General features: G+C 41.1%; 1 protein-coding gene across 1 annotated transcript in view; it reads right to left on the bottom strand.

Moving 5' to 3' along the window:
- The window catches only part of PIEZO1 (piezo type mechanosensitive ion channel component 1), a 3,550,337-nt gene that overhangs the window by 705,154 nt on the left and 2,817,767 nt on the right, over window positions 1-27,416 (bottom strand). The window contains exon 34 of the mRNA XM_044081575.1: window positions 19,342-19,536. Coding sequence (XP_043937510.1) covers window positions 19,342-19,536 — 195 coding nt within the window. The remainder of the gene's footprint in view (window positions 1-19,341; window positions 19,537-27,416) is intronic.

Genomic DNA, 27,416 nt, shown 5'->3' with positions numbered 1-27,416 from the left:
GTTAACTGAAAGGGCACATTGTGTGTATGCGCTACACCTGGTCATGAGAAGTTAAGTTATGTACTCACCATAACTAGGCAACTGTGTTGTCCATTTTCATTCTTCCTCAACCTGTGGGTTTGGATACAATCTTTGGATCAGATTTGGCCGCATACTCCATATTTTGGATCCAATCCTCAAGCTCCTCCCTCTACCCATAATGCCTTAGTCCATCCCAATTACCTCAGATCGAGTTTGTTGCCATTAGGCCCATATAGCTAGACAGAGACAGGAGTGGCTGACAGAGAAACGAAGGGCTCAAACCCAGAACTGTAGGTTCCAAAAGACAGTCCTAGAGGTCTCTCCAGAAACTGAAGGATAGGAGGGAAGTTGAGGAAGAATAAAAATGGATAACGCAGATGCCTAATTATGGTGAGTACATAACTTTTAAATATGATGTTGTCCTTTTCAATCTTCCTCAACCCATGGGACAGAGTCCCCAGTTATGGTGATCTTGGGTGGCCCTCATGGAGGGATATTCCTGAGTATCGCCAAACCAAAGGCGGCTCTGTTTCTAGATTTAATATCTAATTTGTAATGAGTAACAAAGGTATGAGCACTGGACCATGTGGCTGTTGCGCAAATATCAATAGATGCTCTTGACCAAAAAGCAGATGAAACAGCCATGGAGCTGGTTGAATGAGCCTTGGGTGGTTTTGGTAAGGTTGTGCCTTGATGAGAATAGATCCAAGAAATACAGTCTGTAATCCATTTAGTTAAAGTGGCTTTAGAAACTGGGAACCTCAATCTTTTTGGTGAAAAGGAGACAAATAGTTGATCTGATTTTCATTTTTGTTTTGTCCTATGAAGATAAAAGCATAACTGCCTGTGTATATCAAGGAGATGAATCACATACTCTCCTTTATTCGAAAAATTAGGAGGAAGACAAGTAAATGAATGGCTTGATTAATGTTATTTTCAGACGCTACTACAGGGAAAAAGAAAGGGTTTGTCCATAAGGTAACCCTATCTTTACAGAATATAGTGTAAGGAGTCTTTGAGGAAAGAGCCTGGAGTTCAGATATCCTCTTTGTAGAAGTAATGGCTACGAAGACCATTTTCCAAGTAAGTAATTTTGGATCAGTCTTAGCTGAAGGTTCAAAAGATTTTTGAGTTAATCATTGAAGAACAATGGTCAGATCCCAGGGAGGTGAAGGGCCCTTTATCGGTAGTCTGAGAAGTAAAATGCCTTTTAGAAATTCCATGCATAATTTGAAAGAAGCAAAGGAACAACCTTGGTCTCGCCTGTGAAAATTACATATAGCTGCTAATTGTAGCCTAATGTAGAAAAACTAGCTCCTTCTTTAAATAGAAATGCTAAAAATTCAAGTACTGCAGAAACTGGGGCAGAGAAGGGATCAAGCTCATCATTCAAGGCCCAAAGGCAGAATCTTTTCCACTTGCTCCTGTAAACATTCCTAGTAGAGTCCTTTTGCACAAACAAAATAATGGTACATACAAGGGAAGAAGGCCTGAGCTGTCTAATCATTACTAAAAGTGGGGAAACCATACAGTTAGTTTGAGGGCCTGGATACTGGGATGTTGGATCCCTGATGGGTATGAGAGGAGATCCAGACAGAGCTCCAGTACCCATGGAGAATAACGAAGATGAGTTCCTAGAAAGGGGAACCATAACTGTTGAGGCAGAAGAGGGCAATGAGGATGACTGAGCTTTCAGCCAACTTGCTTTCTGCAGGAGTTTGGGAATCAAAAGAAGAGGGGGATAAGCATAAAAATGACCGGAGGGCCTGACTTGGACTATAGCATCACACGGTGACTGCCCCACTGGGGGGAGGGGGAGTAAGAGCAAAGTATCTGCTGCACTTCTTGTTGTGGGGAGATGCAAAGAGATCGCAGCAAGGTTGGCCCCAATGATGGAAAATCCTTTCCACCACAGATTGATTAACAGACCACTTGTGAAGCATCAGGATGCTTAATTTTTCTGCTAATATGTTGGTTTTCTCCATAATGTGTATTCCAACTAAAAAGCGGTATGAAGAGATTGCCTATTCCCACACTCTCATGGCCTCTATGTAGAGGGGATAAGACTGGATTCCTCCTTGTTTGTTGAGGTACCAGACCAAACATACTGTTGGTCTGAACTGCAATAGACTCAAGAGGGATAGAAGGGTCTGTCCGGAAAGGAATTGTGAAAAGGCTGGTTCCACGAGCCTCCTCTACCTCTAGGGTGATGTCTCCCATTAGAACTTCCTCCTCTGCAGGAATTGTCCCCATGCAGATCTTGGGAAGGTCCCTGAGATTTTTGGACTTATATTATCTTGCTACCTCTATGATTAGGTCTACTGAGAGGTAGAAAACTTGATTCCCACAGCAGAGAGAATCTTTCTTTCTTGTTCACTGTAGGTAAGCATCTCTTTTACTGATGGCCAAAATAAGTATGAGCTATTGAAGGGGGCATTGATGAAGGACTTCTTAAAGGGCTCTGCAAAGTCACATAGCTGCATCCAGGCATGCTTCCCTAGGGCAATGCCTGAACCAGTCACTCATGAGGTGCCTTCAGTTGTGTGACAAATCAACCTCACTGAAGCACTTGAGATAGACAAAAGAGTGGCCAGCTGCTAGGGACATTCTTTGGAAATTCTTCACAGATATGGACTCTCCGAGAGTATCTGAAAGTTCTTTTGTGAAATCTATCTGAAGTCTCGTGAAGTGTGCCAGATAATTGAGACTTCCAGGTGAAGGTCGCCAAGGCAAAGACTCATTTTCCAAATCTATCCAATGCCCTAGACTCCCTGTTTGGCAGGTGGATAGATAAACTCTGTTCTGCTAGCTCTTTCTTAGTGGCGCCACCACCATAGCATCAACCGGGACTCGTTTGCTCTAGTGTGGGCTGTCTTTTGGAGGGGCTAAGCATGTGTCAGATCTCTTTAGGATAGGTTCTAAGCCTAGCAGGAAACTAAATCAATGAGTTCATCCTCCGGGGGGGTAACCCAACACGTAGATGGGCCAGAACCAAAGCTACCAAAAATACTGATTCTTCCAGAGAGCAGTTTTCAGAAGACCAGCCATCTTTTTGTCTGAGGATCTCTAAAATGTCTCCAGTGGAGATGTCATACTGTGGTGATCTGGGGAACCCTTCTTCTTCATCAAAATCGGTATCCTCTGTAACAGACTCCCGCTCGGAGTCTATGTGCCTCCTCTTGCACATTCTCTTTTAATGGACCTCCTCTGTGGGATGTTCGGGTCTATATCAGAACATCGAAGTATTAAAACTTCGAATGTTCTGATATTGAACACTATACAGTGAACGCTAAGAATAGCGAAGCTGCAGAACAGCGAATTCTTTCGTCGGGAAAGAATTCGGTTGGCTGTTTCTGTGGCTTCGCTATTCTTAGCGCTGTTGTGGAAAGTTACGGGTTGGGTTCAGGTAAGTGTGCAATTGTACGTTAGGGTTGGGGCAGGTTAAGTGAGTTAGGGTTAGGGCGTGGGTTAGGCGTGTGTGCGATAGTGACAGACTTTAGGATTAGGGGTGGTGTAAGTGAGTTAGGGTTAGGGCACGGATTAGGTAAGTGTGTGATAGTGACGGACCTTAGGGTTAAGATAAGTGAGTAGATAGCAGTGTATGTTTAGTTTAGTGCAGCGTTAGATGTAGGAATTTAAGTGTATGCATGTGGTTGCTGTTTGTTTGATGTGCTTGTGTTGTGTGTATGTGTTTCGGAGCAGCAAATTTTTTCCATGGTAAAAAATTAGCTGTTCTGAATGTTCGATATTTTCATGTTTAGATGTTTTGGGGCCGATGAAATAGCATTCGCTATTTTCATCTTTCGATAACATGATATAAACATGGATGTTCAGAGGGAGATGTCAGAAGAGAGGGGGAGTTCTTCAACCAGAACTGACTGGACACTTGTTGGAACTGGTTGTCCCTGTGGAGTAGGCCTGATTGACTCAGAACTCAAAGCTGATGAGGGAAAAGGGACTGGATCTGAAAAATGAGAAGGCAGACTTCTAGAGAGAGAAGCAGCTCTTTCCACAATCTCAAAGGCAAATGGACCTGGAGAAGCCTTGACCAGCTGAGCAGAGCTGAAGCTCCCAGCAAAAGCAGATCTCGACCTCTGTCAGATCTATGCCTCGAGAATGGAGCTGGACCTGAACTATCCAGGGTCGAGGCTCTGAGGGGCAGGGATGGATCTGACAACATTAGAGTTGATCTTAACACCAATGACCCGATACTGACACTTTGGCTCTGGGAACCATTCCAATCTGAGAGTATCAGAGCAGAACTGGTCAGGGATACTGTTGCAGTGGAAGAAGATATCATCTTGGGATCCAGCTCTAGACCTCTCGAGGATTTTGGATCTTGGGACTCCAAAATAACTGTACAAATCAGAGAAGGAGACAGAATAGTTTTGGATGTTGCAGAAAGACTCATAGTTCTGATGGGGGTCTTACCAGCTCCATCCTCTATCTGGATCTGAGCTCTGAGAAATTTTTGCATCATCCTATGCAAAACTGCTTCGAATAAGCTTCTGGAGGACCTGGAGGATGTAGTGGATTGGCGTTGAATGTTTTTTAGGTGTCTGTGGCAATGGAGATCGCAGAGTAGATGATATGGGCTTGATTACATATTCCAGAGTAAGACTTCTGTATGAGGTGTCAGGCTTTGGATTTGAGGATCTAGGAGCCAAGGAAGGCGCTGTAGGACTGATTGATATGACAATCAGATCAGATGATTTTCGGCTCTTGGAAGGTGGCTTCGACAAAGACTTGGGAGACTTCGGCAGGAAGTGTTTTCTGTGCTCATGCGGAGCAGATTTTGTGGTTTTGGAGGGGGTTTGAGCCCCAGAAGTAGATGCAGCAGGAAAAATACCTTTCAAAGTGAACTTGTCACGCTGATCAGCTAGAGCCCTCGGGCTGAAGGTATTTCAGATAGCACAACTTGTGTCCAACTGGCCAGCTCCAAGGCAATATATGCACTCCTTGTGGGCATCAAAATTGGGGATTTTATGATTTTAAGTACATTTCTTAAATCTTTTCCGTTTATCCGATATGGTAGCTAACAGCAAACAATACAACTAATAAAGTTAAGAAAATAACGGAAAAGGAGTTCTTTTTTTTTTAATATAAAGAAAGAAAAAAAGAAAAAAAAGGTTTAATTACCAACAATGGTAATTTAAAAGAGATGCCCTGGAAAAGGGTTAAGCAGAAATGCTAACTATGGTAAGAACAGACTACTATCTAATAATAGTACAAAGCGATAATGCCTGCAAGAGACTAAGAGGGAGGATAGAGATAAACAGCTAAAGAGAAACTTTTAAAAAGAAAAAATAAAGATTAACTCATGAAAAAACAAATAACGCTCAAGACAGGAAACTGCATCTGGGAGAGATGGCGTCAAATGAGATCTGAGGTAATGGGGATGGACTAACATATTATGGGTAGATGGAGGAGCTTTGGAGTTGGATCCAAAGTCTGGAGTACGCAGTCGAGTTGGATAAGAAGATTAATATGGATTTTCTTGATGAAAAAGAACAGATGTAAATGCAAAGTGCTAAACAGAAATTAAGGGAGTGTCTGGTTAATGAGTATGAGTTAAGAAAGATTGCAGTTATGCAACTTTTTTGATAACTCCAGAGCACAAAAACTTTAAGCACAATGACTTAGGCAACAGAAAGTAGAAAGGCTTGTAGCTAAACTTAGGGGAGCCTATAAGAAGGAAAATAACCAGAGATTCTGTAGAGGAATTTCTATAAAGCAGAGGAATGTGAAAATCATGAAAAAGCACAGTTGAAAACATTTATGGAAGATTTAAGTATGCTAAGGTTAGAGGCAGACAAGTCTCCACAGTTAACAGCTATGATAAGAGGAGAGGAGATAAATACGGTGATGTATAATCAATCTGCAGAAAAGACTCCAGGACTAGATGGTATTCCTGTTGGTTTGGGAGCTAGGAGGGAAGAAAAGTGATAAAGATATGAAAGGTTTTGTTTAACAGCATTTTTAAAAAGAGGGAAGCATCGACAGCCTGGAAGAAAGCGGTGGCGGCTGTAACACCTAAAGATGGTAAAGATCCATCAGCCCACTTCAATTTTAAATCATGATAATGAAGTGTTTATGTTTGTAATAGCTAAAAGAATGGCAAAGGGGTTGCCAGAATTGATAGATATGGATCAGTGCAGTTTTGTGTGTGTGTTGGGGGGGGGGGGGGGCATTTGATATTAAGAGAAAAATGATGAGTCACAAGGAAGTAGAATGTTAAAAAAATACCATTGTTGTTAGTGGGTCAAGACGCAGAGAAGCATTCAACAGAGTAAGCTGGGAATTTATGAGTAATGAAAGCATCTGCATTTCCTGATACAATAATGAGGTTAATTAGGAGGATATATGTGGGATTGGAGGAAATAAAGTGGGAAGGCTATTGTTGTAAACTATGTACCCATATATGAACTGGTTCAGCAATACCCATTTTTATTGGGAAATGATAAAATTAAATATTTAGGTCTATGGGTAAAAAGGATTATGTTACAGAGCTATGGACATGTGGGAAGAAACTAAAAAGATAACACAAAAAGCGAAAATCTGGAAGCTGTCATTTATGGATATGGATAGGAAGATACAAGCAACAGTGAAAATGTTTTTAGTGTCTTTAGTTTTATATACAGGTCAGGCATATTTTGATCAAGCAGAGGCAGTTGTGAACAGTAATTAATAGAGTTGAAGGATTTTATCTGTGAGGGAAAGAGGGCAAGGGTCAACTGGGATAAGTTGATCCTTCCAAAAGAATAAGGTGGTTTAGGATTATTTGATTTAAAGGGATATTTCAGAGTTATATGGTTGAAGCTCATATACATAACACAAGCAGAAAGATATAAGTGGAAAGGGATGATGCTGAAGCAGGGGGATAATTCAAGAAATAAGGAGAGAGTGGAATTTTGGATGCAGATCATTAAGAAGAGAAACAGCCATACAGACTATTACATTTATGCAGAAAGTATTTCTAAGAACTAAGCCAACACAAGAATGGAGAAAGGAGATTCATAGGTAGGTACTAGGCTATTGGCCCTAGGGCCTACACAAGCCTAGCCAAAAAGGTACCCTGGCTTTCGCCACCCAAGAAAATTATTTTCGTGTGCCCCTGTCAAGCAGAACCACAGAAGTGATCCCCGGGGTGAATTTCCTATTACCCATCCAATCATCAAGATTTTTCTTGAAGAGTGCTAATGAGGAGCTCTGTTTGACATAGATAGGAAGTCTGTTCCAGAGTATGGGAAGTCTCTGGGACAGGAATCTATCCCTCCAGCATGCACTGTTTATTGTGGTCACAAGGTTTAGGTCCCTAGAGCATGTAGCTCGGAGGTATTGGGATTTCTTTAAGTGGAGCATGTCCAACAGCTCTGGGTTTGACATAGCTTTGCATGTTAGGCAAAGATCGCCTCTGAGTAGGTGATATGCGATGTAGTAAAGCTGGAGTTTTTTGAGACGGTCTGCGTAAGGCATCTGTTTGAGGCCAGCAATCCTCTTTGTGTGGTATTTTTGCGGCCTTTCCAGTTGTTGTAGATGTCTTGTGAGGTACATACCAAAAGGGGTATTGTACTCTAAAATGGGTCTAATGAGTGATGAGTAGAGGTGAACAATTACCTCTTTTTTTCTGGATGAGAAACCTTTCGTGATGAGGTGTGCCACGTAGAAGGATTTTCTGACCACTGTGGCGATGTGATTATCAAAGGAGAGACTACTGTCCACCTGTGTCCTAAGATCTCTTATCACACTTTTGGTGTTAAGTAGACTACCGCCTATGTGGTAGTTCATGGGTACAGAGTTTTTATCAAAGGGGATGACAATGCACTTTTTGGCATTGAGGTTGAGACCATGGCTTTGACACCAGGCATCTGTCTCAGTGAGGGCCTTTTGTAGGATGTCCACATCGTTAGGAGTTTTGATTATGGCTCCTAGTTTGCAGTCATCTGCGAATTTTGTTAGCCAAAGACCTTCTGTGTTAGCCTGTACTTCAGAGAAGTAGATACCAAACAGGAGAGGACCCAGGACTGAACCCTGTGGTACTCCACTTGTCACTGGTTTGAAGTCTGATTTGGAGTCTGCTACTTTCACAGTGTGGGTTCTGTCATTAAGCCAGTTGGCAACCCATCTTGTGACATAGGGATTTATACCTAGTTTAGTGAGTTTATCTACAATTCCAGTGTTGGGGATGGTGTCTGCAGATAGAGATGACTGCAATTAGAAGTACACAGAATAGGCAAGAAGTGGCTGGGATTTACTGGAGAGCACTGGCAAAAGAACCAAAGTATTGGGAGCAAATAACTAGAGAGAGGGAAAGGTAATAGAGTGAGAAAAGGCCATGAAGACATTTGGACTGCAGGACAGAGACTGCCCTCCCTATCAGCGATTGATATCAGAGTATAAGCAAAGATAAAAGGATAAGGGATCCTAAGTGAAAGACCTGCTCTGGTAGAGTTTTTAGTTGAATCTATAACAGAAGCTGCTGTTGGAAAGGGGATAATTAAGTAGGGCATTTAAAATATTTGCACAATAACTACTAGAATTGCTCAGAGAAGGTTAGAAAAGACTGGCAAGAGAGACTGGATATGCAATTCACAAGGAAACAATGGAAGGACATATTTGTGTCTCCTAACTATGCAATAAAATCTAGAAGAGTTAGGATTTTTGCTTGGAAGTGTTTGCATAGGTATTTTTATGCCACAAGAAGACTTCAAAGAATTTTTTTCTCAGATGGCAAATGTCGGAGGTGTGACGGGGAAGAAACAGTTGCCTGGGAACATATGTTTTGGGAGTGTAATGAGTTGGTTGACTTGAAAAGTTCTACCTACAGAGTATGCTGTCAGAAATATTAGGTAAGCAAATGGGTGTAACTAAGGAAATTATTTTTTGACCTGGGATACAGAATCTGAATTTCCTATACATTGTAAGGCCTTGTTAAGATCAATTCTGCTGGCTGCCAAAAAGCAATTACTAGAAAATGGAAATCAATGTCCAAACCAACTGAAGTTGAAGTAGTGCATGTTGTAACAGAGTAAAAGTAACTGGAAGTGGAATCTTTAGAAAAGGGTAGAAGCAAATTACATAGAAAAATGGAAATTGTGGGAAAATTATTTATTACTGAAATGTCGGATGGCATTCACGTGAACTGGAATGGTCAAAAGGCTAATTTCCAGTTCACAGAAGTTTGAACCGAAAATGGTTGGCTCCACAACAGCGAATGCTAGTGTGCATTCGATGTTGTGAGGTCAACATTTTATCTGGAGATCGAGGTACAGTGGGGATTGGCAAATGTACCCATTTCCTCACTGTAGTGAAGTTTGTATATATATAGTTAGGGTGTGTGGGGGTTGTTCTTCACTTCTATGTAATTTGCTTCTTCCTTTCTTTAAAGATCCCACCTCTAGTTTATGTCCTTTACAATATTCAGTACTTTAGTTACAGTTGGTTTAGATTTTGTTTTCCATTTTCTAGTAATTTTTTTGGCAATCAATAGCATTAAAATTATTATGGCTTTACTATGTACAGGCAAATCAGATCTTGTGCCCAACCTCAAAAGAATAATTTCCTTAATTACAACCATTTGCTCCCCCAACATTTCTGATAGAATACTATGCAGCAATTATTAATATCTGCCAACTTGTTACTATTCCCCAAAAAATATGTATGCATTTGCTCTGTACCTGAAGAAAAACTCGCTGAAGTCTGCTTGGGATTTAAAAACACCTCTGCAAACACTTCCAAGCAAAATTCCTACACCTTCTGCACTTTATTGCAATCTTTGGAGGCAAACAGATGCCATCCCATTGTTCCTTTGTAAACTGCATACTAATTTTCTCCTCGCAATCTTTTCTAACCTCCTATGACTGATTATTAGATACCACGCACCATTTTATATGCCCCACTAATTATTCTTTTTTTAGCAGAACGTTCTGTTCTAGATTCGATTTCAAACTCTACCAAAGCTGGTATTCCTTGTAGCATTCCCCTATCCCTTTCTCTTTGCCTATGCTCTAATATCAGTAGTAAATGCAGTCTCTAACCTGCAGTCCATTCTTCTACTCATCCCACTGTTACCTTTCATCTCTAGTTATTTGCTACCAATACCTTGATTCCTTTTCCAATTTTCTCCAGTCAATTCCAGCCCCCTCTTACCCATTTTCTACACCACTTCTTGCAATTATCCCTATTGGCAAAATCTCATTTCTCAATTCCTGTGTTGATCTGACTCCAAGAATACTTTTGGCAATATTATGATTACAATATTCTGTATGCTAGTTGTTCTCAGGCATCTGCATCCAAAATCCTACTCTCTCTATTTCACAACCTTCATCCCTGTTTTGTCATCATCCCTTTCAACTTTGACTTGTAACCTTAACTGCTTATCTCTAAAGTATCCATTCAAAGCAGGTAATCCTAAACCATTTGTTCTATGCTGAGGAACAGCTTATCCCACTTACGTTTTGCTCTCATCAATCTTAACATCTCCTCTAGCTGATAAAAACATGCCTGACACATTATGTAAACTAAAAGGACTAAAAATATTGTCACTACTTGTGTTTTACTATCTATAAACATAAGTAACAGCTTCCAGTTTCTCAGGTTTTGTATTATCTTTTTAGCCCTTTCCGCACACATCCTAAGCTGACATAAGAGAATACTTTTGAATCCATATATTTAAATACTACATCTTATCATGACAACATAAATAAGGGTACTGCTGAAGTAACTCATGTACGGATAACATAGTTTTCCGCTACAGCCTTTGCTTTATCTTCATTAATTTTATATCCTGAAAAGACTTGAAACTATCTTAAAATATTCCACAATACCAAAATGTCTTTTCCCGGATATATCAAGTGCAAGATATCATCAACAAATAAAGCTAACTTTTGTCAATTACCATATCAGTTATATCCTTGAATTTCTGTTTCCCTTACTGGTTTTGCCAGTGGCTCTAAACATAAAGTAAATAACTAAGGGGAAAGAGGACACCCATGCCTGGTTCCTCTGTTCAAAGCCAGCTTGTCAAAGAGGAACCCTCACATCTTAATTCTTGCCTCCCGCCCTTCATATATCTTCCAAATTAACCATATTATTATACCAGGGAATGCAAATGCTTCCTTTGCCCTATTCAAAAAATTCATCTGACTCTAATGAATGCTTTCTCTCCATAAGACCCACCAATGACAGCAGTACTGTCTTATACTGTGCTTCCTTCTGGATCATCTTTGGTTCATTAATGCCAACTATTTGCCTCCCCTCCACAAAGCCACATTGATCCACATCTATAAGTTTTGGCAACACTTTTGCCATTCCCTTAGCTAGTATGGAGAAATACTTCATAATTATTTGCATCTTTCGGCTTTTCCAGTTTAGGGGTCGCCACAGCGGAACTCCGGTCTGCTAATGACTGGCAGTAGATTTTTACGTGCCGAGTTGCCGGCCCTGACGCACAACCTTCAACGAAGGTACGCCCATTCATGCATGTCTCCACACAGAAGATGCTCTAGCTGAGAAATAAAACAGGAGAATGTCTTACTGTGAGGCAACAACGCTACCGCAGCACCACCACCGCAGTTGGACAAATACTTCATAAGAACGGTTTAAAATTAAGTGGATCTATATGAAGCTGGGTCTAAAGGGTCTTTACCGACTTTTGGTAATACAGCCACCACAGCTCTTTTCCCCAAGACGCTAGTGCCCCACCCCAACACCTTTAAAATACTATTAAACAAAATGTTCCGAATTTTTGTCACTTTCTTCCCCTCCTAGCTTCCTTTATCAGTTTCTTCCCTCCTAACTTCCCAACTTCCACAGGAATGATGTGTGTTCTTCCTTGTTGACCGATTATACATCATTCTTATGTCATCTCCTCCTGTCTTAGCTATTAATTGTCAAGTCTCATCTTCATTTAACCTTGGCAAAATGAAGTCTTCTATAAATATTTTCATTTATGCCTTCTCTTAGCTTCCACATTCCTGTACTTTATACACATTTTCACAAAATTTGCAAAATATCTCTACTACCTCTGTAGGGTCACTGGCTAATTTTCTCATCATAAGCTCACCAAGTCTGGTGACAACTGATTCTACTTTCTGTTAGTTTTTTGCTTTGGAGTTGCCAAAATTGCTGTTTAAATTGGATTTTATCCTGTAGACAGAACCTCAATTGCCTGTGAACATCCAGGCAATGAAGCAAATACTCTGTTTATTTAGAATATCTAGGAAAAACACTGGTAAGTGTATGGTTTAATGGATGCTAGTTAATGAAGCTATCTTAAACAAAAAAGATGGAGTTGTCTGAAGGGAAACTCCTTCCTTATTAAAGACCAAGCAAAGAGGTCAATAGAAGAAAGTCTGCTATTCATTAACTCTTCTAGCTGAAGTAACTGCTGTGAAGAAGAGAGTTTTCCAACATAAAAACTCCAGTTCAGCTGAAATGGACAGCTTGAAATGATGTTAGAAAATTTTAAGGTCCCAAAGTGGGCTGGGATAATTTTGGACAGGGCAGAACAAAAAGGTCCCTTTTAGGAAGACCTTGCATATTTTTGGGAAGGCTAAGTTTAAAAATTAAAAGCCTTCATGGAATTTAGTTCAAAGTGCACATTAACTGCATCAAAAACAGAGGAGAGAGAGAGAGAGTAAAACTGATAGGATTGGGCCCAAGATGTTTTTTATGTCACGTTGAATGACGCACAAGGAAAAAAAATTTACATGTATCCCTTTGCACAACTTACAAGTGGACAGGTTCTGAGAACCAGTAAGGATCTGGACCATCCTGGGTGGGTTTGAAAGTTCCCTAGTCCATGGAATTAGTGAAACCATGTGATTAGACAAAGAGACTGGATGTCCAAATTGAGGTCTCACAGATTGGTAAGATAGAAGATGCTGGAGGGGATCAAGAAGCAGAGGTTTCTCTTGAATATGAGGCCACAGCAAGGGGAACCACAGCTGTCAGTACCAGAATGAGTCTATGAAGATTACTGTTGCTCTGCACAGTCTGGCTTTCTGGAGAAACTGTCACAGTGGGAAAAGAGGGAAGGCATATAGAAGACACAGTTCACTGATGGACCTCAGGGTCTGCCCCTATGGTGGAATACGGGCAAAGTTGTTGCTGCACTTGATGTTGGTCAGGGATGTAAACAGGTTACAGAAATGCTGCTCTCAGTGATGGAACAACATCCATGCTATATGCGGTCAGAGGGATCACTCCTGAGGCATCAGGATGTACCTGGTTTGCCTGTCCTCCGGGCAGCTGCTCCAACCAGAGATACACACTGCTAAGAGAAAATGTTTTAGAGATTGCCCCATTTCCACGTTCTCATGGTTTCCAAAAATATGGGGCAAGATCTATTTCTACCTTGCTTGCTGATTCACCACACTACTGCCATGTTGTCCATGTAGATGGATATAACAAATTGGGGAAAGTCGTCTTGAAAATCCCTGTAATGCTAGGAGGACAATCCTCATCTCCAGTACACTGATGTGAAGATAGGACACTTGTTGTGACCATGTTCTGTCAGAATGACTGTCCTGAACAATGCTCCCTTACCACAGAATATAAGCATCCTTGATAACAGTAATCACTGAGAGGTGTATTAAAAAAGGTGCTTCTTTTTTTTTTTTTGAGGTTCTGGCTGTCCAGCCACCAAAGGAGGAGATATTGACATGTGGTGGAGAGGTAGATAGGCCTGTCCATTTTGCTTTCTTACTGGGACCACTGCAGCCTGAAGCTCCACTGTAATTTATTTAACATTTGTTTACTGACAAAGTCCGACTTTGAACAAAGCCAATTTTCAGTGGAGGCCCAGGGTGAAACACTCCAGACGCATGTCTTTGTAACGTGGGAGGAAACAGGAGCACCCAGAGGAAACCCACAGGAATGCAGGGAGGACATGCAGACTCTGCACAGAAGGGACCCCAGCCAAGAATCGAACCGGAGAACCTCTTGCTGTGAGGTGACAATGCTACCGCTGTACCACTGTGCCATCTCTCATATAGTGCCTGGTGTGCTGTGATAAATGAATTGTGGCTGCCATCAAGCCCAAGGTTTTGGGGATCACACATACTGACAAAGCAGAAAGAGTCAGGAGATAGTGTGCCATTAGTTGAACAGACATGAAGCTCTCTTAAAGAAGCTTAGTGAACCTGTGCTCTTTTCCAGATTCCGAGAAATTCACAGTTGTGATGTTGTCTTTTCTGATCGATATTCTTAGTGAGAGACAAAACTGAATCAAGTAATTTCTTGTTTCTGTCAGGGATTCCCTGGTTGTAGAGACTAGAAACCAGTGTTCCAGAGAAGAGAACATGTGACTTCTCTGAACCTTTATGTGGGAGTTGACCACTGCCATGCTCTTGCTGAACATATGGAGTCTATGGTGAGACTGAGTAGCAGTGCTAGAAACTGATAGTGACCAGCTCCAACCTGAAGTGCAGGAACTTCCTGGAAGCTTTGACATAAGAGTCCTCAGACTGCTGAGACTGTCTACTAATCCACTTGATTCGTCTCAAGTCTGCATCTCGAACCCGTATTAGTCCATGAATGGTTCTTCTCTTCTGGTGAGACTGGTGAGATTTAGCTTTCAATGCCCAACTTTGAAATATCCAACAAGAGGTGATAAACAACAATAATCTAGCACATGAAAACTATTATATATATATTGGGTTGGACAATGGCTCCATATCACACCGGGTCAAAGCTTTGACTGTGTCCCAGATAACCCAGGTTTGAGTAGTAAACTCCAGCATTTAAGAGTTAGGAGGGGAAGGATGGGAAGATTTGTTACAAGGTCTTATAGTATGACTGTCAACTATCAGAGAACAGAAGACTGCAGCAGATTCTCAGAAGACTAGTACAGTGTCTTATGAAGCACTGCAGTGTACTGCAGCTGGGCTGGATATATGGATTCAAGTACAAGTGGCAGGTAGCATAGGCCTTGCTTTGGCAGCAATGTGTGCTGTTCAGCCAGACAATCACATGCATTATCTTATTTTATTTATAGTGTGTCTCAAGTTTCATGAGAAGGTTTTTCATGAAGTCTAGCTGCAAGGGGATCAAAAGTGTGGAGTCAGAGTAAGTTTTAGAGTTGGGATCCTAAAAGTAGGTTAGATTTTGTTTTATGGATAGCCACTATATTTTTACTAGGGTGATATAGTAATGTTTACAGAGAGCTGAGGTTGTAATGAATCAGCAGATCCTGTCAGAGACAGTCTGTGGAGTGTGGTAATGTTTTTCTTGGAGACAGAAGCAAAAATTGTTAGTCTATATTCAAGTTAAGAAAGGAGAACTCCTTTGCCAATGGCTGCTCCAGATGGTTGGGATAGAAAAGGGGAGATTTTTTGGTCCAGAAGAGGAGGGAGTTAATTTGGCTCTCACTTTGTCTATGAGGAAATGGAAGTTTAGTGACTGTTCACGCCATAGTCCTAGGTATTTGAAGGTGAAAGCTGGAATGGATGTGTAGTTCAAAGATAGTTACAGAGTTAGGGTGCTTGGTGAATTTTCTGTGGCATTCCAAAAAGCATAGCTTTGGTCTGCGTGGGGTTGAGAATTAGTTTACGGTTCATGAACCGTTGATGGAGCTCATGTAAGCCTGACTAGAGTAGGCACTGACGGTGAGGTGAAAGTGACCTGATCGGTAGATGACTACATCATCATCCTGGAAGATAAGTGGGAGAGAAGGGAGGTTGCAAGGAAGTTTGTTAATGAATATGGAGAAGCGGTGGTGGGGCAAGAATGGATCATTGTGGTACACCTTTGATAATAGGAGTCTGATAATATTGTTTAGAGTATTGTGACAAATTAAAGCTGAAAGGAGTCTTGACCCTTGGCTCTCACTCCAAATTCTGACATTCTTCATGACAGCCCTCCACACTTCTGCTTTGGAAGGTGGGATGGGGCATAAGTATGTCAAATAAGGATCTTGGAGGGTCTAATTTCAGAGAAAGTAAAAAATAATATTAACGTGTGTGTGTGTGTGTGTGTGTGTGTGTGTGTGTGTGTGAGTGTGTGAGTGTGTGTGTGTGTGAGTGTGTGCGCGCGCGCATGCGTGCAAGGAACCTCCCATCTTAGACACATATGATAAAATTCATTATGTCTGATTAGGCATAAACTTGTATGCTCTTGCACACTAATGGTACAAGAAAAGCTGAAATCATTCCATCTGACTATGGCACACCTACAGCAGGTATCATTAAAATAAATCCGCAAAAAATGCATGGATGTACCTGACTCCTTAGTTCTGAATAGTCATCCCTCTGGCAAATGGGCAGCTAGCTGAACCTGTATCACCTGTAGAAGAAACAGACACTTTCCCAATGCATTAGCAATCTGTGCTTTTTCATGATTTCTGTATGACTACTGCTATTTGTGTATGATTTTTGTCATGTAATATATGCACTTAACAGTCACAATTTACAGTGATGTACAGTATACTGAATGATGTAACAGTTTATACCACAGCTATGCTTATGCCACACATTCACCCCTTCAGATGGCACAAAAACACATTTTGACATCCTGTGCCCTTATCAGCAAATATCCTGGTATCTGACAATGAAGTCCTAGTGCCTTACACAACAAATGGATTACTTTTATTTTTCTTTCTTGCTTCAACCCAGTCTATGACCTGGTAAAAGAGAACCTCAATTTCCAACATTCTTGTTTCACTACTCTGGTCCTATTACAATTCCTCTTACCAACAATCTGTCTCTTTTCACTACTGTAGCCCTATAATGATGCCTACTGCCATTAAACCACCAGGAAGGAAACACTAGTAGAGTGCCTCAGTTGAATGTTTGAGGTACTAGGCCTAGAAGCAGTGGGGTTAACCCTGAATTAATACACCCAAACAGGCTGCTCTGCATATGCACTCTCCCATCTGTGGCAGACTGCCATGAGGAAAACAATGTGCTACATTTCTAATAGTGAGAATTTCTATAATAATGAACTCAATTTTGTGACCATGATTCTCCAAATTACTCATTTCACATATCCCCAAAATCACTAACCTCATTTGTCAATGAGTTTGGCTCACACAGCCATATGGCAACAGAGTTTTCCATGGAGAAAAAGCACAGCAAAAAGAAATACTGATACTGTATCAGGACTGTAAAAATAAAAGATAAATCTGCCTCCAGGTAAGGAGGCATGATACACAACACCAGAAGTGGTAACAAGTTTTTGAAACAAGCAGCAGACCCAAGAGGGAATGATGGTGCTACAGGCACTGGTATTAAATCTTCCACTGCAAAACCTAAGTATGTAAATGCGCAAAGCAAATTGTAAAAATTGTTGCTGCCATGAACTCTAAATGGCTTAAAAGGATGCAAACCTTTTAATGCCATTCAGAAAGTCAGATCACTGGATTATGATTGCAAAAAGCCAGAGCACTGGAAAAAAATTAGAATCATTCATGAAGAAATTATATGTTTCACTGAGAGCAGGAACAAGTTATCCCAGTTAACAGTGAGCTATACAGACTAAAACAAAGGCAAGGCATGTGATAAAACTAGCCTCAATCAATCCTACATGGCTGATGCCTAAATTCAGTTATCCACATAAATATACAGGAGGTGGTCTAGTACAAAGTCTGTGCTCAGACAGACAACACATTGCAGAAAAGCCTTAGGGGGGAGGGGAGGGGAGGAGAGGAGAGGGCAAGAGCAGAACTTTGTAGTGAAAATGTAGCCCATCTAATGCAAACTGCAGACCCCCCCATACAGCACCCAAAAACAATATGACATAAGCTCCCCTTAATTCTACAATTCTCTCAACATAAGTACTCTGTCAGAAATGTTGGGGAGAAAATGGTGGTAACTAAGAAAATAATTATTTTCAGCTGAGATGCAAGACCTGAATTGCCTATACCAAGACTGGAGCAAATCTTGAGAAATACCTTCTACTAACAGTGTTTAAGGATAGCTGGAACTGCTGAAAAATCATCTTAAGGACGCTACACATATAGCCAAATGGAAGCAGAACAAACTGATACTTTGATGGCCTTTTCCGTTGGGTAGAAGACCTTTTCCATCTACAAAATAAGGTGGGCTTGGAATAGGAGTTGTACAGAAGAATATTGCAATAATTTCAACAGCAAAAAAATACTTTTCATCTGGACACCCTCACTGATGATCTGGGAGGGTTCTCTTACAAAAGTATCACAATAAAAACAAGTATCCAGTATGGTCTGGTGCAGCACATTATGAAAGGTAGAGTGTCACAGCTAAAAACTGTGCAGCCAGAAAGACAAGGCTGCAGCCCTAGTCAGTATATCTGCAGCAAGAGAGACACTATTTAATCTGTGGAAGTCCACTGACACTACAGTACTAAGGGATGTATTCATAGCCTCCTTCTCATTAGCTACAGAAAGAATAAATAACTTTTCAAAAGCCTGCTATATTAGGAAGCTAGAAAGTGAGGTATAAAAGACTAATGGATGTCCTGCAGACTCTCAGTGGTAGAGGAACACATTTTTGCCAAATCTAATCATAGTTTTGGATTTTATGTGCAGGTGAAAAGTGGCTAATGATGGGTCATCTGTGTAACCTATGCTAGACAGGGGAAAAAAAAAACAAAGGAATCAGCCTTGAGATGCCAGATCAAAAGGGTAGACCATTAAAGGGGTGCCCAAAGTAAGAAGCCACACAAGACGTAAAAACTTCAGCTGGTGAGTTTCTGCCATCTTCATTTTCCCATCCTCTCCCCAGACACACATACAATCTGCATTCCATCATATTTTGCATGCAGGACACCCTGTTTCTTTCTTCACTTTGGAAAGACATTGAGAGGGTACACATACAGTAAAAGTAAAATCTTACTTCAGGGGGCCCTTTGCAGTAAATGTATAGGCAAAGACAAGGTCAGCTAAAGCTCCCTTCAACAGACAAAACAGAGGACAGGAAAGATGACAGTGGTGCATAAGAACTGTGTGCAGGGAGATGAGAAGGTTCCATCCTAAACAGGAAGAACAAACGGAGATGAGGGGCAAAGGCAGCATATTGTAGGAACAAACTAAATACAGGCTCTCAAAAAGCACTTCTTCACATAGAGGGTTGTGGATCATGTAATAGACTAGCAGAATGGATAGTGGGTAGGGAGCCTGAAAAGATATTTAGGAATCCGTGAAGATGTTGGGGAAGGAGGGGATGCAGAAAGTTAAATTCACGGACAAGATACGATTTCTGTCTCCTGCCATTAAGTTAATGTAATATAAAATAAAATTTGCCTGCATATTAGCCGATGAATACACATAAAAGTAAATTACTTTATTAGGCAGAAAACTATCAGTGCTCTGTTTTGTTAATGCATAAATATCCCCTTAAGTACCTGCTTGCTAGCAGCTCACTGGCTGTCCTGGTGCTGTTTGTAGGGTGAGCCAGCTGCTGCAATGACTCCTTATCAAACTCTACTTCCTCATCACACTGAAGGTCCATGATGTGTTCTTCACTGTTGGTGTGCGAGTCATAACCTGTGGTCAGAGAGGTGGTCGGTTCTGTGTTGCTAAATGGCTCTTCACCATCACTGTTAGAAAACAAAAATATAAACATAATAAACAGATAATGTTGTCTATGACAAAACAAGTTACACAACCTTTTATGTTTGTGTGTATTTTCTCAATACTACTAAAAACTTCGGTTTTCAAAACAGGAATGCAATAGGACCAGTAAGGAAACTAAAAATATTTCAGGGTGAAGATACCAAGAGACAGATTCAAAACAACATTCTAGCACGCTTAGTTTTTATGAAATTCACTCCAAAAAGTCTCCCCCCACACACACACACAGAATACCCAGTTAAAAATGCACTTTACATTGTGAGGTTGCTTGTGAGCATACTGTTGGGCCAGATGTTTCTGCAGAGCTGCCCTAATTACAGCATTACCTTTCTTAAAACCATGTTCATGGGAATTGTGGAATAAACCGTAAGAAATTCACATCAAACACAGATGTCTCTTTTTCTCTCTTTCATAGGTTTGCTTTGCTCACCTCCCCATCAACTATACCTTTTAAGATTATTCCCCAAGCCACATTTGTTACGAATACTGGAGCTGGCAATGCTCTGGTGGTCTATCTCGAATGTTCCAATGAGTTATGCAGACACAGTCAACTCATAACCATGACAAATTTTGTTTGCGAGTGTACCAACTTAACTAATAGCTTGCAATACAAAAACCCCACCAACGGCAAGGATGTAACTGAGTTAACATTAATCTACTGATGTTGAGCTCATTCACTCATCTATTTTGTGCACTCTCCAATAACCCACATAAACCATTTGAGAGTCACACAGGAGCCAGAGCATACCCCAACTCTTGATGGGTAAATCGCTTGTTTGTTAACTAATCATGAATAGAGTGGCAACCCACAGCAGAACTAGGGTTGCCACCTTTTCAAATGCCCAAAGTGGGATATTTTTGGTACAAATGTCAAGTTTTGCAGGACAAAAGATACCCATGGCCAGTACAAAGGACAAAACTTCACTTTTTTGCCTAAATAAAAGCTTATTCTTGGAGTATTTTAGCTGCTTTTTCTGTTTCTTATAAAATGTATGTGTTTCAGATACAGAATAACTGTTTTATGCAACTATTACATAAAATATAGGAAATAATTTTGTCCTAAAAATCTCAGGACATTTGCCATTTTTTTCAATTTTATTTGCAGGACACAACTGCCCAAAAAGGGACTGCCCCTCGCAAAGTGGGACAGGTGGTAACCCTAAGCAGAACACACCTGTGCACATCCACAAAAACACACAAGCAAGTTGGAGGATTACCATTTCACCTATGACAAGTGTTTGGGATGTATCAGGAACTTCAACTTGCATGACAAAATTGTACAAATGAATGAGTGAAAATGTTTGTTCAAACTGTTGCTGGGCTGATACTACTGGATAGTTGTAAGGGACCTCAAGGTGTCATTCAAAAGACATTATGTGCACAGTTAGCAGTACACCATGAAGCAGCGATTGCTCCTTTCAGACATTTTAAGTTTCAGTAATGTGGCTGCAATGAGGTATGCTGGACAAAACTAATACAGCACTTTGTTTTAATGAACTTTCTCCATATCTGTCAACCGTACACTATTTTCAGGGATGTCCCTATTTCTGGCTCAAAAGTTTTGTCCCTCCTAGCCCCCTCTAAATCCCTCCTAATCCAACCTAAAAACTGGTGATTTGGGGAGAACATGTGGTGGACAGAACCATAGCTAGTCCATCTGATGCCCTGTACCCCTGTGCAGTTCCCTGAACTGGCATCCCCATAACTTCAAGGTGTAAAGACAAAAAAAAAAAAAAAAAAAAGCTTTTCTGCTCTGAAACTATAGCAGGCAGCTTGCAACAAATGTAATACGCAGCTTGTCATAGTTAAATTACCACATGTACAGAGCTTCAACTGTAACTGCAAATGCAAATTTTATAACAACATTCATTTATAAAGCTGCAATGTTCTCTCTGCTTCATAAATTAATTCCATTTCTGTGCTCTTTCACCATCAGCATCTGATGACTGAGCATCCAAACAGCTTGTACCCAGATAAGTTGCCCCAGCTGCCTCACCCTACATATGCTTCTGGTAGTGGATTACACACAAAAAAAAACAATGGCAATAATTAGAGAGATAGGCATATTTTACTTCAGATAAAATACATACACTAGTCCAACAAAACATGGAGCACCAACCAAAGATCTGCACGGCGAAATGATAAACAACAGTAGAATAAATAAAATCAGTGTGATCACCACAATATAATGCATACATTTAAAATTTCAATAGCTGCAACGAAACAGTAAAACAACTTAAAAACTCTGAATAACGTAAAAAGATTTGCTTCTTTCGGGTTGCTCCCAACCCTTCTTCAGATCTGTTTTAAAACTGATTGTAATACTATTTAAAAGACTGAATAGCCAATCAACTTGGGAACACCCACAATGATTCAAGCCAGTTCATTCATAATGATAGAAGTTCACTGACAAACAGGTTATCTACGTAGTCTATGCCCCTTGAGGGCAGGCTTTAAAAGTAAACTGCCATTAAGACCAGGTAGTTTGTCCACCTGCATCTCTGCTATCCATTTCATTTCCATCTGCTCCATTTTCTCCATAATATCACCTCCACAAATACTCTCTTGTGCAAGTAAAACCATGAAATAAAAATGATATCCCATATTTGCCATAGAATGTTTAGCCAGAGGGCTCTTAGTATCTCAGAGGCGTATATCACTCGTGTTTTGATATTCCTCCTTTCAGCTGCCTAACAGTTCTACCTATATAAAAACAATCACGTAAGCTGCAGCTAGCAATTTAAACATGTCTAGTTCTACAATCTGCATAAGATCAATTGCAATACTTTTTATTCTGTGTGGGGTGTATGAACTCATTCTTGAGAGAAATATATTTACATGAGGAACACAATCTTCATGGAAAGTTGCCCACTCTTTCAAATCTAACACTTTCTCTAAAATATGTGACGTAACAAAGATGCTGTTTAAAGTTACTATTCCTTTTAAAACTAAATGATGTTTTGTCACCAACAATATTTCTTAGATTAGGATAAACGGTTAACTTTATAATGTCACAAACTTACTGAATGTCACTGGCAAAAGTTAAAGTTATTCTATTTTGCCTTTTAGAATTCATGGCATTCAGGGGTTTTTAAATCCTGCTGTCCAACAGAGAAAATTGGTTATGGGATGATACACTTGAACAACTGAACAATTTTATCCAGTATCTACAAACTACTACAGATTTTCTTAAATTCACAATGCAGTTTTCTCTATCCACAATAGATTTTTTAGATGTTAGACTTTCCATTGATATGGATGGCAATATCACTACTGGTCTATATAAGAAAGACTGTTGGAAGTATATATTTTTTTACTTCGGACCAGTATGCACTCCTAACACATTTTTCCAAATGTGGTCAAGAATCAATTATTGCAGACATCAAGACTATATACTGAGGAGGATGAATATCTTGAAGCATTGACAGCTACAGGTCACAGGCTTAAAGACAGAGGCCATACGCAGCAAGAAATAAATATGGAAATGTCCATGGTGAAGTACATGAGGAATAATAAATGTAAACCATTTTTCTATATTGGACAGCAGAATTTACAAGCCCTGAATGCCACAAATTCTAAAGGACAAAATAGAATAACTTTAACTTTTGCTAGTGACATTAAATATGTCTGTGACATTATAAAGGCAAATTGGAAGATTTTAACTGTTGATCCTAATCTAAGAGATACCGTTGGTGACAAACCATTTAGTTCTAAAAGGAATCATAACCTTAAACAACACCTTTGCTATGCCAAATGATTTAGAGAAAATGTTAGATCTGAAAGAGTGGGCACCTTTCCGTGCAGATTGTCTTCCTCATATAAATGTAATTCTCTCAAGAATGACACCCCACAGAGAACAAAAATTATTACAATAGATCTTATGCAGATTGCAGAACTAGACATGTGTAAAATGCTAGCTGCAGCTCATGTTTGTTTGTCTTTTCGGCTTTTCCCGGTTAGGGGTCACCACAGCGGAACTCCAGTCCGCTAATGACTGGCAGTTGATTTTTATGGTGTCGAGTTGCCAGCCCGACGCCCAACCTTCAGCGAAGGCACGCCCATTCACGCATGTCTTTCGGAGGCCACTCGACCGCAAGGAGGACAAGCAGAATCCACACAGAAGGCACTCCAGTCGAGAATCGAACAAGAGAACTAGCTGCAGCTCATGAGACTGTTTTATATAGGTAAACTTGATAGGCAGCTGAAAGAATGAATATCACCTCAGAGATGCAAAAAGCCCTCTGGCTAAACATTCTACGGCAAATATGGAAAGTACAGTTGTGTACACTTACCATAAATGTAGATGTTAGAGTGTAATCACTGTTGCAGTCATTACATTTGGGTTATCTTCTTGCAGTAGCCCTCAGTTGGCCTGATTATCAAAGTCTTGGGTCCTGCGTCGGTTGCTGTCTCATCTTCCATGTCAGGTAGTCAGGGGTATAAAGCATGCAGCTGACGCCATTACATCAGTTTTTCTTGCCCCAGATGTCAGGTGCCCCCATAATGGGAAGCAATTATATACAAGGTTACACCTCCAACAAAAAAGCAAATACACCAAAAGCTTTAAGCGTAGTAAACAAGAATAGAGGTATAGTCCATAGAAGTCAGGAGGCTGGAGGGAGGGTAACCAGGACTGCAACAGTGAATACACTCGAACATCTATATTTATGGTACGTGTACACAACTGTACTATGTTCTTCATGTTTCACTGTTGCAGTCATCACATTTGGATAGATTCCCAAAGCGAAGGATAGGAGGAGGTAATTAGATAGCATTAGGACCAGCTTTAAGGCCCTGGAAGACTGCAGTGGCAAATCCAGCTCTGGATTTAGAAAAAATTGGCAACTGGTAATGCTTGGTGAAGGTATTTACAGAACTTCAGGTAGCAGCTTCTAGGATGTCCCTGGTAGGGACAACTCTGAGAAAGGCTGTAGAGGTAGATGCAGCCCTGGTTGAATGTGGTCTTATCCCCTGTGGGGTAGGTTTTTCATTATGCCTATAGAATAAATGAATGCAATGGCCTATCCACTTAGAAATGGTTTGCTTTGAAATGGCCTTCCCCTCTGCCCCTGCAGCAAATGCAACCAGGAAATGTTCAGATTTCCTGAGAGGCTTCGTCCTGTCCAAGTAAAATTTAAGTTGTCTGTGCACGTCCAAGGAGTGCAGTATTCGTTCCCCTTTGTTCTGTGGATTAGAAAAGAAGGTTGGCAAATGAACGGACTGATTAAGGGCCACACTGGATACCACCTTGGGCATGAAGGAGGGACTGGTCCAAAGGGACACCCTGTCAGCATGAAAGATGATGAAAGGCTTCACTGTCATGAGGGCCTGTAATTCAGACACCCTTCTTGCTGAAGTGATGGCTAGAAGGAAGGCAGTTATCCAAGAAAGGAATTTCAACTCTACATTTGCAGCTAGCTCAAAGGGAGGTAGAGTAAGCTTTTCCAATACAAAGTTAAGGTTTCAGGCTAGAGTAGGGGTCCTCCTGGGTGGTCTTAAGCTTTTGGCTACTCTGAGGAACTGCTTCAGCAGTGGATGAAAGAAGAGGGGTGGTTCTGTATTGTAATGAGCTGAAATGGCTGAGGCATGAATTTTGGAGGAAAAGGAAAGGCCCTTGTGAAGCATCTCAGTTAAGTATTGAAGAATATAGGGTAAATTGGGTGCTGCTGTGCCCATCCCCTGAGTCTGGCGACAGGAACAGAATCTTTTCCATTTTTCAGCATAGGATTTTCTAGTACTAGGCCTCCTTGCCTCCAGGATGACATCCATCACTTGCTTACTGAGGGATGGTAAAGGAGAGATCTGGTAATTAGCCAGGCTGCCAGGTTAAGGGTTTGAAGTTGTGGGTGCAGAATCTGGCCACCCTGCTAGGACAGCATGGCAGGGGTCTGAGGCAGGTGCCATGCAGGTGCCATGGAGCCAGCAGTGACACACTGCGCAAGAGTGGGTACCAGTGTTGGCGTGGCCAGTCTGGTGCAATCAGTATTGTCCTTGGTTTGTCCTGTTTGATCTTTAGTAGCACCTTAGAGAGGAGAGGCAGAGGGGGAAAGGCATAAACTGATAGGATTTTCCAGGTGAAGGACAGGGCATCCAGTTTCCAAGTTTGTTTGTGGGGAGTCCTTGTGCAGAATTTGTCCAAATGGTAGTTCTGGGGGAGGCCAACAGGTCTATCTCTGGGCTCCCCGATTTGTTTCTCAACATGCTGAATATCTTTGGTTCTAGTTTCCACTTGTGTGGGTCATTGAGATTTCTGCTTAGGTCATCTGCCAGTGTATTTAGCATTCCTGGCAGGAATTCAGCCTATAGGTGTACTTGGTAACTCAAGGCTGTGTCCCACAGAGCCATGGCTAGTCTGCAGAGAGGGTATGAGTGGGTTCCCCCTGCTTGTTTATGTACCACATAACAGTGGTGTTGTCCGTCTTTACCAATAATTGTCCTGGAAGAATGTGGTCTTTGAAGGCTGTCAGAGCATTCTGTACAGCTAACATTTCTTTTTGACTGATATGCAAGAGCATTTGATTTGGGTTACATTTGCCTTGAATGCACTGCCCTGCCAAGTGAGCCTCCCATGCATAGTCTGATGTGTCTGCTGTTAGGGGTTGGGCGGCAGGGGGGAGAGTGAATGGCAGTCCCTTGTTTTGGTGGCAGGCCTTTGCCCACTAAAGGAACTCTATCTGTAGACAAGGTATGATAGGAATCATTGTTTCTAGATCCTGAGAATGCTGACACCATAGACTTTTTAGATACTATTGTAGTTTCCTCATATGCAGTCTTGCATATGGAATTAGTAGAATGCAAGAGGCCATGAACCCCGGGACTTGCAGTATTTTCCTTGCAGATAACTGGGTCTTGGTGGCCAGTAGATTGAAGTAGAAAGTCAATTGAATTTGTTTCTCTGGCATGAGGTAGGCCATCTGGGAAGTTGTATTCAAGCTTGCTCCCAGGAATACACTTTGTTGGCAGGGTACAAGATGTGATTTCTTTTCGTTTATGGTGTACCCCAGAGACGTTAGCAACTTCTTTACAAATGCCAGATGATTTAATAGTATGTCCTGGCTTTCTGCCTGAATTAGACAATCGTCCAAATATGGGTATATTTGAATAATTCTTTGACTGCAAAACGCAATGACTGGAGTTAGGCACTTTGTGAATACCCTGGGCGCAGTAGATAAGCCAAAGGGCAGTGCAGAGAACTGATAGTGCATGTAGCCTGCTTTGAAGCGTAGGTATCTTCTGCAGGATTCCCTTATTGGGATGTGCAGGTAGGCCTCCTTTAAATATAGTGTTGCCAACCAGGATTACCAAAAATGTGTTTAGGATAGACAGGTCCAGATAGGATGCCAGGAATTGTCTTTTCTGGGTACCAGGAAAAGTCTTGAGTAGAAACCTTGTCCCCATTCTTCTTCTGGGACAGGATGAATAGCCCTGATGCTTAAGAGAGAGAAAACTTGCTTTTGAGCCTCTGCCCACTGATTTGGGGGTAGGTCTGGCCGACCATTTGGGGTTGGTAAGGAGTGGAAGTGGACTCTGTATCCTTGGGAAACTATTTAAAACCCATTCGTCCTGGGTAATGAGTTCCCAATTTTCTGCCTGCAGGGCAATCATTCCCCCTAAAGGAACAGTCATTTGAGCAGGGCTTGGAAGGTTTAAAGTTAAGTCACAGACAGTTTACCATAGGGGGGAGTCTTGCTACTCCCTGCTTTGGAAGTGAGAGCCCACCACTGCTTAGGACTGTGAGAACCTTGGGAGTGAAGCCTGGGCGTTCTGCTGATTCTGGGTTTGGACAGAGAAGGCCTGGAAGAGGCAGGAAAGGACCAATTCTTAGAGGGCCAATGCCTATTAAATT

Source organism: Protopterus annectens, chromosome 8.part1, assembly GCF_019279795.1.
Source record: "Protopterus annectens isolate FY-2018-M chromosome 8.part1, PAN1.0, whole genome shotgun sequence".
NCBI classification, from domain to species: domain Eukaryota; kingdom Metazoa; phylum Chordata; order Ceratodontiformes; family Protopteridae; genus Protopterus; species Protopterus annectens.
The sequence above is the reverse complement of the archived record's forward strand: the minus strand, read 5'-3'. Positions and strand labels throughout refer to the sequence as shown.